At 32.5% G+C, this 13,633-nt stretch overlaps 2 protein-coding genes across 2 annotated transcripts, besides 2 other annotated features; both read right to left on the reverse strand.

The window, feature by feature from the left end:
* Positions 1-225: part of a mobile genetic element that runs on past the window's edge.
* A 572-nt stretch (positions 226-797) lies between these two features.
* Positions 798-835: a mobile genetic element.
* A 1,034-nt stretch (positions 836-1,869) lies between these two features.
* On the reverse strand, positions 1,870-2,490 carry TVAGG3_0421020 (lysosome-associated membrane glycoprotein family; the record flags this gene model as incomplete). Its single annotated transcript, XM_051233435.1, has 1 exon — positions 1,870-2,490. The coding sequence occupies one exon, from the start codon at positions 2,488-2,490 to the stop codon at positions 1,870-1,872; it is 621 nt and encodes a 206-aa protein (XP_051103165.1).
* A 9,049-nt stretch (positions 2,491-11,539) lies between these two features.
* Positions 11,540-11,767, reverse strand: TVAGG3_0421030 (unfolded protein binding; the record flags this gene model as incomplete). Its single annotated transcript, XM_051233436.1, has 1 exon — positions 11,540-11,767. The coding sequence occupies one exon, from the start codon at positions 11,765-11,767 to the stop codon at positions 11,540-11,542; it is 228 nt and encodes a 75-aa protein (XP_051103166.1).
* Positions 11,768-13,633: the final 1,866 nt, after the last annotated feature.

Here is a 13,633-nt window from a genome sequence, read left to right on the forward strand (position 1 = left end):
TTTTTCGAAAAAATTCGAAAAAAATTCTTAAAATTCAAAAATTCCTTAATTCCTGAGGATTTTGGGAAAAAGTTTTTACATGAACATGTGTATATTATATGAAGTATATTGATAAGGTAAAAATCAAATTTTATTGCATATTCATCAAGAAAATAAACTAACGAATCCCTCAAAATTGAGAGGGTAATCCTCCTCCTCTCAAAAAACGTACATACGGGTGCACCCTTAAATTATAACAATTATTTTTGATTTTATATTTTTTTGGATCAAATCCATTTTAATAGAATTTATATACTATTCATCTATTAGTAAACACTACCGTAATTATTTTTTAAGCTATCTTATTTTTTGAACTTTTATTCAAATCTTTGGTCGCAAGAAGAATTGCATGATAAATAAAAACATTTAATCAAAGTCAATTTTTTTTTCATATTCAAATGGACTGAGTGTTAACATTTAACATTTTTTGCTAATTGTCGTCAAAAATTAGGCGTAAAGCAAAAATTGATATTTCATATGGTTTTATGATAGATAAGCATTATATTCCCACTCATTATATTCGTAAATTTTGGAGGTTTATCCTTCGCTTTAAGATCATTGAATTTGATTTTTATATAAAATAGTTAGATATTAGAAAATAATATGAGTTTATGTGATATTATTTTTCAGAAGATTTTGTGTTCTTCTTCAAAATTTATTTTTTTATTAAAAAGAATCTTTACAAAATATACATTTACTTTAATTAATATTTAAAACGTGCTCTATCAAAAGTTCCAAAAATTCAATATTTTAGCTTTTCTGAGGTGTCACTTTTAATCAATTTCTGTTTACAACATTATGACTGTTATTATCGCAAAAACATTAATAAAATTAATAAAATGAATTTTTAAAAAAATTCACGTAAGGAAAAGATTGCTTTTGACTTTAAAAGCAATATGAAATTTAGAGAACATTGCTCTCTATTATGTCGTTTGTGGACTCAGACTTTTCAAATTCTGGCTTGAATGGGTCTGTTTCATATTGGTTATTTGTAGTCTATGTGACATTGGTTTGTGCAGTTTCTGTTGGGAAGTTTGTATCTGGTGCAGAAATTGTAGCTATGTCGGCTGCATGAACTTCGGATTCACTGCTACTACTTGTAACGTCATGTGGTTGTTTCTTCGTCTTACAACAACAACTATAACTATAATGATAATTATCAGCACAGCAGCGATAATAACACCTATCATGATATAGAAATTCTTCTTTTCCATTCTTGCGATCTTATTCTCTTGGTTGTCTGCTTTGTTGGAACAGGTTTCTCTTCTGGAGAGCTGGAATTTGTTGGTGCTGGTGTTTGTACTGGTGTCTCAGGCTGTTCTGGTTGTGGATTCTCTGGATCTGGTTCTGTTTCATTGCTGGGTTTACTGTTTCATTGCCTGGATCAACTGTTTCATTGCCTGGGTCAACTGTTCATTGCCTGGATCTACTGTTTCATTGCCTGGATCTACTGTTTCATTGCCTGGATCTACTGTTTCATTGCCTGGATCTACTGTTTCATTGCCTGGATCTACTGTTTCATTGCCTGGATCTACTGTTTCATTGCCTGGATCTACTGTTCATTGCCTGGATCTACTGTTTCATTGCCTGGATCTACTGTTTCATTGCCTGGATCAACTGTTTCATTGCCTGGGTCTGGGTTGCTTGGGTTAAGAATCGCCTGTCTCTTTTCCTCTGTAATGTATTGATCTGTGTTTGCAAATGTATCTGTGGTTCCTGAAAGAGTAATCCCATCAGTCTTGGCGCTCTTCGAAAAGGACGTAATTGTTGAAAGTGCATGTAGCAGCTTCATCTTTTGCCTTGAAAATCAAATATTGTTCTGCAGGAGCTTTAGGGTGACTGGATAGAAATGTAATTGAATGTAGCCTGGGTACTATAGAAATATAAAAGAGCCAGACCACAGTCGCCATTGTTTGTTGTGGCACATAATTCTGAGTAATCTTTGAAAAACGTGTATTCGAAAGCAGGAGTGCCTGCTGAAGCAAGTTCAATTGCAACCATATTAGAGCTTGTGCCCTCAACATTGATATACTTTGCTTCACTTATTGTTCCTGACGTATAAAATCCTGAACACCACGTGGTATAGCACTGGGAAATGTTCACTGTATTAAAATAGACTGTACCAGTAAGAGCAAGCGGGCGTTGGCAATTACCACTAAATGCAACATCAGATGGAGCGCATTCGGTAATTGAAGTCTTTGTGAATTTGGAAATTCCATTTCCATCTGCATAAACGAACTGGCCTTGGTTTTGGAAATTTGCTTCATCAGTATTTGTAGTGTAGCATTTATTTGCGACTGTGCTGTCAATGACACAATTTGTTTCATCTAATCTGATTGCACCGGCTTTTTTATTAGAATTAATGTTGTTAAAGTAGCAGAGAACGAGTGCAACATATCCGGTATTATGGTGTATATAAAGGGCTCTACCATCTTGTCCATTTCCATTCAAGTCTTTGAATTCTGCTCCATAAATATAGAAATTGCCTTGTTCTGTATTAATATATCGACCATCACCAGGAACGGTTGTTGATGCTGTAGCTTCTTGGTTTGGCCAATAATTAGAGAAAGGAGGAGTGACATGATAATGAATTTGACGTTTTACCGGGAATTGAGAGTAATTTCAATAACCATCGGTTTCTCAATAATATCGATTTAATTTTGCATTCATTGTCAAATTAACAATAGTAATAATAAATCATAAACGTTATTGCTTTTATTCAGAAAAAATTCAATAAGAATATAAATTAATCATGCAATATAATAATCATGCTTTGTCAAGTTAATAGGAATGATTTTATTAATTAAATTCACAAGGTGATTGTTTTGAGATAATAAAAAGAAACTTTTATTTTTAGTACATATTTAAAAATTTAATAATGGTTTTATTATATTGTTTGAAACCTTTGCCGGTTTATTTCAAAAAAAATTTTTGACACAAGCTTTTGATAAAATCTTGGTAAGGAAAAATCAAAGTAACAGAAAATGTTTACAAAAGATATACAATGTTTTGGACGCAGAATTTTGCTTGACAAACTTTGTTGATTAAGGGGTAGGTTTGAATAGTTGTAAATTTTTTAATAAAATCACTTTTTCTCCATATCGCGGCAATATTTTTGGACAAGCATAAGTGTTATGAGCACAGTCATAGTCAGAGTAGGTACTGACAAAGTTTCGACGATCACACTATTCTACGTATGTTTGTCATTACTAACAAAAAAATTACTTAAAATTGAATCAAGTCATTAAATACAAAACTAGGGTTTGCGAAATGGTAAGAAATGATCATTGCTACTATTTCCCCATAAAAATAGGAGAACAGAATTTTAATACACAGCAATAACGTATGTAATTTAGCATGTAAATTGTAAGTTAAAATTCTTAAATATCCTTCAATACATGCTAAGTTTCTAGACATCCATTATTTTATTTTATTTGAAATAAAGTTTTCAAAAATGAATTGCCTTGTTTAGAATTTTTATAGCATATATAAAATAATTCCTTCAATAAGCCTGTGTTTATCAACTTCTAACATTTCATAAGGATTAAAGACACGGCTTTTGAATTCCTTAAATTCAATTGACAAAATCTGGATATATACACATACAAGATATATCTTTATGTACCTTCTGATATTGCTGTAAATGAAATACGACTAAGTTGCTTTGTATTTGGTCCTTATGATCTAATTACCTTACCATGGGAAAAGGGTATCATTTTGGTGGGATACTTTATCAATATTCGCATTCGTTTTAATACAAGCTCGTTTATATGTCTAGCGACAATACAATTTAACACAGAATATTCTACATAAGTAAGTTTCAGCATAATTAAAGTTATTTGGAAACTTTCAAACCATCTATGTGACACTTAGGACCCTTACAACCATAATATAATCGATGTTTAGTAATTTAAGCATGCCAACATAATTTACAGAAAAACGGAAGTGAAATATTCCATCAAAATAAAGAGGAAATTGATAGAAGCAAAAAAAACGAATATGCTTACATAAATATCCAAATTCTGAGAAATTTCAGATTTCTTTAAAAAGTGTCAGTTATCAAACGATGTACAACTATTCAGGTGGTATGTTTTGGATGCTTCCAAGATTGCCAGATTTGTTTACTTGGCCTTTTCTGTTTCCCATGCTTGAATTCTTGCAACTGGGCTAGATCTCGTGTGAAGAATGCACATTATGTCATCTCCTTTATGGTTGTTCATCCTTATTGGGTACGCAAGAATGTTATGAGAAAAGTTGGTCAAAATGACAATGACTGCATGGATTGCCTTTGCACAACATTTTGCATGCCATGCGTTGTTTGTCAGGACAGTCGTGCACTAAAGAATTAAATTCATGTACTCTTATCGACCGTCCCTATGTAAAAAGTTTCATTATTAAGAAATTTATAAAAAACGTTTTTATTTTTTTTGCTTTTTGATGTTTCTAATGTGTTTGTTTTATATTTATGGATTTATGCACTTTTTGTTTTTAAATATAAAATGCTACATTTTTAATTTTTTTATGTAGATCTATATCGAAATGCAATTACGATTGTGTATTAATATTGCTTGTCACACCTGATCATTTTCTATAATTGTTAAGATCAGGAAGCTTTCATTTTTAGGAAATTAATTCAGATTCGTATGTATGAATTGGAACTATCCATGATAAAAGGAAAATGCTAAAGAAATGTATGTGCATCTTATTTTGTATGAATGTGAAGATATATTATATAATTTTGACGTCTTAAAAAATTCTGACATTTTGTCAAATTATTGTCAAAAATATTACTTATGCTGAGTGGAGTAATAGTCACTGATGAAATTGGGGAAATTTTTGGTCGAGAGATACTATACAAAGACTCTTTCTCGGCAGGATGTTGACCCGATATGTAAATTAATCAGAGCACAACAAAAGATTTCACCAATTATCTCACAATTCGGATTAGTTTTCGCATCTTACTATATTAAAAAAATGTATTTTATAGGCATACATACGAAGGTACATCAACTATTGCACTATCATCGCTTGTTATTGAGTTTGAAAAAATGTTAGAAAGATCTCTTAAGTCAGAATTATCAGTTGATACAATGAAAGTCGATTATCCGATTGCATACGTCCTTTTAGATCAGTTCATTGATGCTGGATATCCATTTATCGATGAATTTAATCTTTTATGTTCTTCATTCAACGATACAACAAAAGATACGATTGGTTTTGAGATGCAATCTCCTTGGAGAACATCATCGCCTGTTAAATCTGCTCAATATATCGAAATTAACTGTTGATGAAGAAATTCATTCTCGAATTAATTCAGAAGGAAAGTCCGAAAACCTAGTTGTAGCAGGAAAAGTCAATATGTTCTCTCGGTTATATGACCCTTCAAACGTTAATTTTGTTTATTTACTTCCTTCTAAGTTGGAAGATTATTCTTTTCACAGATGTATTGATCCATCATTACATTTATCAAGGAAAATGCAATTTATACCTCCAGATGGTCAGTTTACGCTAATGTCTTACACTTGCAAGGCTAATATCACGAATTTACCAGTTTTCGTAATACCAAGTTTTCTTTTTTCAAAAGTAAGCGTTATTTTTGAATATTTCGATTAGACTTGCACCAAATTTAATATCAGTAGTATTAAGAACATTCAGATTTCTTTAATTTACCAAAAGGATTCCATCACCATCATGTGCAGCTGGTACTGGATCCATGAAATATCTAAAAGGACAAAATATGTTGATTTGGTCACTTGAAGCTACTGATCAAAAGAAATTTTATCTTTAAGCGGTAGCTGTTCAATTGATGAAGGAATCAACAAGAATTCTTGTGAAATTCCTATTTTTGTTGATTTCAAACTTGAAGATACTTCAATTTCTGGTTTTAAGATTGAAGAAATTGATCCGATTAATATGTCAAGTGTAACAAGGTAATAAAGTATCAGACAAGAGCTGGAAGATATATCTTCGACAACCAATAAAGATTTTAGTGATTAATTTGTTATTTATAATAAATAAATTATTTTTTAGATTTCTTATTATTTATTTACAAGATATGGCGGTAGATCTCAGTGATAGAATCAAAATATTTAATAGAATTTAATAAATGTTAGTTTATTGAAATTATTTTCTTAAAGAGAATGCAGTAATTCAAAAATAAATAATGTTTTGAATTATAGGCTATGTTCCTAGGACTTTGCAACTATGAACTATGATTATAATCATGTTTTTAATGTAACAATGATTATCTGGATTTTATTTGTGGAAGTTCAAATGCATCGAACTTCAATATCAAATTGTTTTGTAATCTAAGGCTGCAATCTGATGAGTAAATTCAGTTATTTGAATGAAATATCTTATAATCAACTAAATGGCGCAGCAGCAGTTGATGAATTTAAGTAGATGAACCTTATACAACCCATCGATCATTATATAATGTCAAACAAAATATTTGGTATAATTTTTTCAAAAATTTTTGTTGATTCATAGAGATAAATGATTGATCATCACCACAAATAGTTACTTTATAAATGATCTTTCTATTATTAAGTTTAGATTTGTTATACTTTTGTGGTAATGTTTTTTGAATTGTTGAAGGATTAGCAATATATGCAGCATTCGGTTTACTAGCTAAAACTTCGTTACTAGGTGAAAATCTTAAAGTTTGTTCTTGTAGCTGCTGCTGTTTGTGCAATTCTATTCTTTTCAGAAGGAAAACTGAATGAAATGTCTTTAAGGACATCAATGCTTAATTTCATTGAAACGGCTTCAATTATATTGGATATATCAATAATGTCTGAGTTTTCGGAAATTAATGAACGAAAATTCGAATATGGTGCGTTTTGAACCTCAGGTATTGTAATAAATGAAAACTTTGACTTCCAGTCTTGCATCTCATGCATTATTACTGCTTGTGATGTAAGGCTCATTGAAGAATAAATTCAATGTTTTTAGTTTGATTGTTGTAAAAAATATCGATAGAAAAAATTTTATCAAAATTTGGAGTAAAAGATGTCCTTTTGATAGAAACTCAAAGTTCTTCATGAGTTATTTTGAAAATAGTTACAGGCAATTAATTCTAACTTTGAATTGTAGAAATCTTCTTCTGATGTTCAAGTGTTTTTATAACATTTGGAAACTTTAACTTCCTTTTCTATTATGTTTTATAATCAAATGTTATAAGTGTTTAATATTGGGCTGAAAATGTCCATGAGTTTATTTAAGGAGTATGGTGGCAATTTTTTTATGACTTGTGAACCGTTTTCCAGCAATTCTCAAATGATTAGGTCACTATTTAAATAAAGCACTAAATTTTGGAATGAAAATTTTCGAATGTAAATTTTCAGATTTTAGAAAAACAAAGTAGGTCATGTATTTCGAATACATCGGAGCTCATATAAGTGATTATATTAAAAACGAAAACTTGTTTGATACATTCCACATCGAATCTATCAAAACATAAATGAAATACTCGCATTTAACAGCTGATGAGTATATTGCTCTTCTCAAACAATCTTCATCAACCCATCAAATCCAAAGATATATATGCCTGTACGCGAAAAGCAAATATTACCATCCAAAATCTCGAAGAAGTTGTTTCAATTCTTAAGTCTCTGAAAAGATACATGAAATTCAATATATTTGATGGTATTATTGATTTTTTAAAGCAGAACTAGGAATAAATAAACGATTCTACGAACGAAATAGATATAATTCAAGATAAACCCAAAGCATTTCAAAATGAAAATGAAAATGCAACAAAAGAGACGACTATCAATGTAACTAATGAAGTCACAATCATTCACGAGATATTTTAACTAAAATTGAAGAACTTAAGAGATCTAATGATTTTGAAAGCTTTTTACAATTTCCTTGATGAACTTTCTTCGAAAGGAAATCATGAAATGATTTCAAAATCATGCGAAGAAGGACTTTGGAAAAAGATTTCTAAAAAAAAATACATGTGATGAAACGGAATGTTCTTCATATTGCATGTCTAAACGGAAATCTTAAGCTTGTTAAATCACTTATCGAATGTGGTTGTGATAAAGAAACAAGGACTAAATTTGGTATGACTCCACTCATGTTTGCATCAGATCATCTAGACGTTGTTAAATATCTTATCCTCCTTTGGAGCTAATAAAGAAGCAAAAGATCATCAAAATTGGACTCCACTCATGTGTGCATCACAAGAGGTCATCTTTGACGTTGTTAAATATCTCATATCCGTTGGAGCTAGTATAAAACAAAGAATTTGGATGGATATGATCCATTCATTAAAGCATTACTATTCAAACGTGTTGAAGTTGTAAAATATCTTGTCTCAGTTGGAGCTGATATAGAAGAAAAGATTGTGAATGGATTTATCCACTCATTTTGGCATCATAATTATAATTCAATTGACTCTGTTCGATGTCTTATCTCACTTGGAGCTAATAAAGAAGCAAAAGATGATTCTGGGAAAACTGCACTTAATTGGGCATCAAGAATTTGGTTATCGTGAGATTGTTCAATATCTTTCCTCAGTTGGAGCTAATAAATAAACAAAGGATAATCCTGCAAAACCGCATTGATGGTTGCAACAGATAAAGTAAAAGATTACTTAAAAACTATTTGGCCAATCAACTCAATCATCTTCTTATTAAAAAAAATCATTTACTCAACTTTTCAAAATTATTATTTTATATTTTAGTCTAAAATAAGATTGAGAATTCTAAAAAAAAAACATCCTGAATAGTGATTTCGAGTGCCAATACTGTCTATTGACAAAATAAGCATATTTCAATGAATTTTCCATGATATCGGTGTCAAGAAAATTAACTCCAGGAGATTTTTTGCGTATTATTGGAAAATGATATAAAATCAAAATAATTTGATTAAGTAAATGTCTGAGGGAATGATGATTCTGGAATGAATTGAGTAAAAGGCATTAATAGATTAATTATACTTTTATCGGCTGAATCTTTAATTGCTGAAACAGTAAGTGACTTCATTCCAACTTCTTTCCCTAAACCTCTTGGATCTAATGAGCAGCAAATAATGGAATATTTTCTTTGAGCACATGAACAAAAATATGATCTACAAGTGATGGTGGATTAATGCATGATGAACCACAACAATTTTTGCTTTCTTCCCAATATAGATTTGTTGGTCGAGTTAATTTCTGATTTCTACTTGTTTTTCTCGAATAAGTTTTTCAGCATCGAAGCAATAGCTGTAGTTCCTTCTTGGTTTGGACTTGGATATGTGATTTTCTGATCGAGATTAAGAATTTTTGGAGCCTTTTCCATGAAAAATGTTTTTTGAATATCTAGAGTGCAAATTTAATATAAATAGTATAAAATGGTTTCATTTTTACTATTTAATTCAAAATTGTCGATAAATTATATCAAATAATTCTAATTTTGAAAAATTATTTTTTGATACTGAGAAGTAAAGGATTTGATAATGTAGATAGAAATATTTACAAACAAATGTACAAAAATATAACAATACTATTCAAATTTCAATGACATCTTGAAGGATATCATCAAGTTTTGATTTTTCTATAACAGCTATAGGCGATTGTAATGCAACCATAAGTTGCATAAAATAAGTTCTTGTATTGAATCGTCACAATAAAATCCAAGCAAAACAGAAGGATTGATGTTCTCTATTTTCATAGATTTGAGCTTTAACTCAAAGAGAGAATCATATGGTGGGCCTGTTAATGCCTGTTTGTGTGACATGTGGATCAAAATAATAAAAATAATTTGAATCGAAGCCAATAAAATAAAATGCTGAATCATTATGTCCGCTAACAAGCCCAGTGAAGAGTTCATACATAATGAAAGAAAGAATGAATGAAATGTATGGTTTTTTCGATCTTTTCCAATCCGAACAATCCTGGAATTAAAATTAAAACAGGATAATTTGTAGATTCTAGTTCTTCGTATATAAATGTGGAATCTTGTGGTACAATACAGTTTAAATGCAGCGATTGAAAAAATTGATTTATATGCAGAAGCAATTATTGATGGTTTTGCCCAATTACCAATTGGTAAACACTAAAGAAATTTGCATGTGTAACAATGTTTTGGATTCCAAAAAGGTGCTTCTGGGATATCAAGACAAATAAATCCAAAGGATTCTTGTCTATACGCGAATGTTGATTATATAAGTCTGGAAAATTTTTTGTGCAATCTTAGTATATATTTGACATACTAATCCTTGAGAAGATCGAAAACAACATCCCCAACCACTATCGCAGCTGAGTGTAGAGTTTTCGATAGCTTGAAAGTTATTTCTGTAGCAAAATCTCGGTATTTCAGCTAGAATTTGATTAGCATCAACATTGGTATCATCAGAATTTATAACTTTCATTTATTTTTATGAATAAATTTTTAACGCTATTGGCTGTATAGCTCCGAATAAGTATGTAACACAAATAACAAGTCATTCATTAATGTTAATATATTCTCATGAAAAAATTCATGTTTCTGCTAGATGACAATTGTTATTGATAACCTTGAAACACAAAGAAATATGATAAAGATTTTCTGTGGAAATTAAAAAAATAATAATTCTCAATTCATCTAATTTTTTAGTTTGTTTAAATCCGAATTACTAACTACTAATTTTAAACATTTAAAGATCATTTCTTTCGTTGAAAGACTTATCAGAAAATAGCCTGTGCCTGTTTGATTTTTCTTCGGCGATAGACTTTCTGTGTGTATTCTTGTAGAATGAGTCAGGATGCATCAAATCTGTTTCCGTTTGCATCGACTCCGAAGTCCTTTTGAACGTCCGAAAATCTTCGATACCCCACTTTCTCTGTGTTTCCCATCTGTCGTGGCCACCCCATCTGAAGTAGACTTCGTTCTCCTTCGGGACGATCGGATAGAAGACAACTTCGGCCACTTCACCTGCGTATGTAAGATTATCTGTAACGAGGAAGTTATCGAAGAGCTGGCCTGAGTTTAATCCTGGTGGAGATCAAGTCCCAAGTAAGGAAAGGTCTCGAATTTTGCCGAAATCTTCGTCCGGAGTGTAATCTGGATTTGGAATCTTTCTTTGGACGCCATGTAGCCCATGTAATTTGGATTTGGAATCATCCTTGGTTTCCCATACAGCTGTAAAGTTTGGATTTCTGATCAGGAGGCTCCCATACTCCATCTCTTTCGTCATCCCAATCTTCTGGCTTTTGTACACTTGGATCTGGGATACCGGCGGCGGTCATCCCAGCCTTCTGGCTTCTTGTCATCTGGATCTTGTATCCATTCCCTGTCATCCCAATCAATTGGCTTCCTATCGTAAGGATCCATGATGTATTTTCGGTCCTTCGAACTCAAATTCCTCTTTGAGGGTGCCTTCGTATTTGTTGCGGCCATCGAGCCAGATGTCAAATGATCCGTTGGTGCCGAGGTAGAGAGTATAAAGATGGGTATGGCATCTCTTCTTCGGTTCTACGTGCTGTAGCATCTTAAAGTTTGTACCGTTTACGGCTGATGATAAAATTGGATTAAATCTGTGTGGGCAAAACAGACATCGGGACCGAACATGAGAGAATATGGTGTACCACCTGTGGAAAACGGCGCTGATCAAGACCATCAGGAATAAGCTTGATGTAGGCACCACCACAAATGATTGGCTTATCCATTTTAAGTGTATATTGGACAACTAATGGACGATTTTTATCTGTCCAGCACTTCTGAAAACGAGCGGATATAGCATAGTTTTCTAAAATCATCTAATGTTTTGATACGTCTCTGTTTTGGCTGGATCACGGGTGTAGAGCGGCAGTTAATTGGCCAACGACGAATGGTTTGCCCGGAGGATGCTTTTCGGATTTAATCCATCTGCTTTGTCCATCCATCGGTGTTGAATGTTCCTCAAAATAAATTTCGGAACTAATAGTACGAAGTAAAAAAAAGAGCGTCATTTAAATTTATTTTTGGTCGCGTTGATACGAAAAAAAACTTTTGTAAGTTTTTTTGTTCATTAATATATATATATAAATATAATGTATACATTTTTCTATCGGAATTAATAGCAAATCTGATGTTTTTGAAATAATTTCCATAATTTCGTATTTTCAAAATTAAGATTCAGAGACCATTAACTATGTATCTTTATCTGAATACTCAAGATTTGGCCATTTTATTCTTTAACAAATATACATTATCATATATTTCAAATGCAAGTCAAATCAAAATATCATATCTAGAGCCAAAAGCTATATATATGATGTATGATATAGTAAACTTCACTATAATTATATATTGCAAAAGATTTCATTTCAGTAAAATATGCAAAATTGGGCTGAACAATTATGAATCATATTGTAATAAACTAAATTTCTCAAGATATTAAAGAATTTGTGTCGAATTAAGTAGAAATGAGATATATTTGAAAAAAATGAAGAAAAAAAGTTAAATGTATAAGAAATAATAAGCACTGTTTACTTCATCTGAGAGTACTCGTAGACCTTCCTCTTCTTCCTCAGTAGTTTTCGTCATCAGTTTGTTCGTATTCTTCAGCAACAAGATTCATGCTTATTTTCAACAGGTTTCTTCTCAGCTGGTTTCGGTGCTGGAGAATGCTGGTGCTGCTGCCACCCGTGAGATCTGTGTTTTCTTTCCTTTGATTGGGCAAACTTGTTCAAGCTTCTCTTCGAGCTCTATGATTCTCTTTTTCTGCATGCTGCAACTTCCTTTGGATCGACATCCATCTGGCAATCTTCTCCTGGTTCGAAAAATCTTGAACCTGTTTTCGGTCTTTCCTGAGGAATTCATACGAGTCTGAGCTTATCTCTGACGATGTTGGCGGCCATGAGACCACGTGTGCGTCCTGTAATTCCTCTTGTACGCGTTGAGATGAGATTCTGTCTCAATCAAACCTCCTTTCCTGTAGTTATCTGATGCGTTTCTTTGGTACCTGCTGGTAATGGTGGTAATTCGTTCATGCACTGGTCGAGCTTTTCCTTTGCTTCGGCGAGCATATCGGTTAAGAACATCGCGTTCTGAGGCTTTCGTCGGTCCCTGGATCATGGAGTAGCCTATCAATCTTGCTTCTCGAGTGTTCTTGTCAAGTTCTGCTGTTGCTGTCTTGAGAAGTTCGCTCGTTGGATGGAGGCTGCATGAACTTTTTGACGGCCTTGGATGAAGAAGCCTTCTGCTGCCATTCGAGAACACTCAAGGAGATCTCAATTGTATCTTGCTGCTCCTTGAGTGTAGAAAACGGGAGCGAATCAGGTCGTATTTACGTTTAAGAATTGAATCTCGTGAACTTTGAAAGTGGACTTTGTGTCTTGCCATGGGTTTAAATTTTGCCAGACTCGAATGGCTTGTAGCTGATTCTGTGTAGAGCGCCGTGAATGATTCGCGATAAGCTTGAATATTGCTTGTAGGGTCTTCTTGCTGATAGAAGCTCAATGGAGCAGAAGGCGAAGAAGTTGATGTTCTGGCTTCATGAATTTCTTTGGCTTTGTGAAAGAGCTGGCTGTATTCAGCGTCGTAAGAGTTATCAAGTCGAATACGAAGGATGAGATGGAACAAGCCTGAGCTGGGTGAGTTGCGGTTGAGATCCTTAAAAGCGAATGGGTTTGAGGTTCCAC

This window comes from Trichomonas vaginalis, chromosome V, assembly GCF_026262505.1.
Source record: "Trichomonas vaginalis G3 chromosome V, whole genome shotgun sequence".
Classification (NCBI taxonomy): Eukaryota; Parabasalia; order Trichomonadida; family Trichomonadidae; genus Trichomonas; species Trichomonas vaginalis.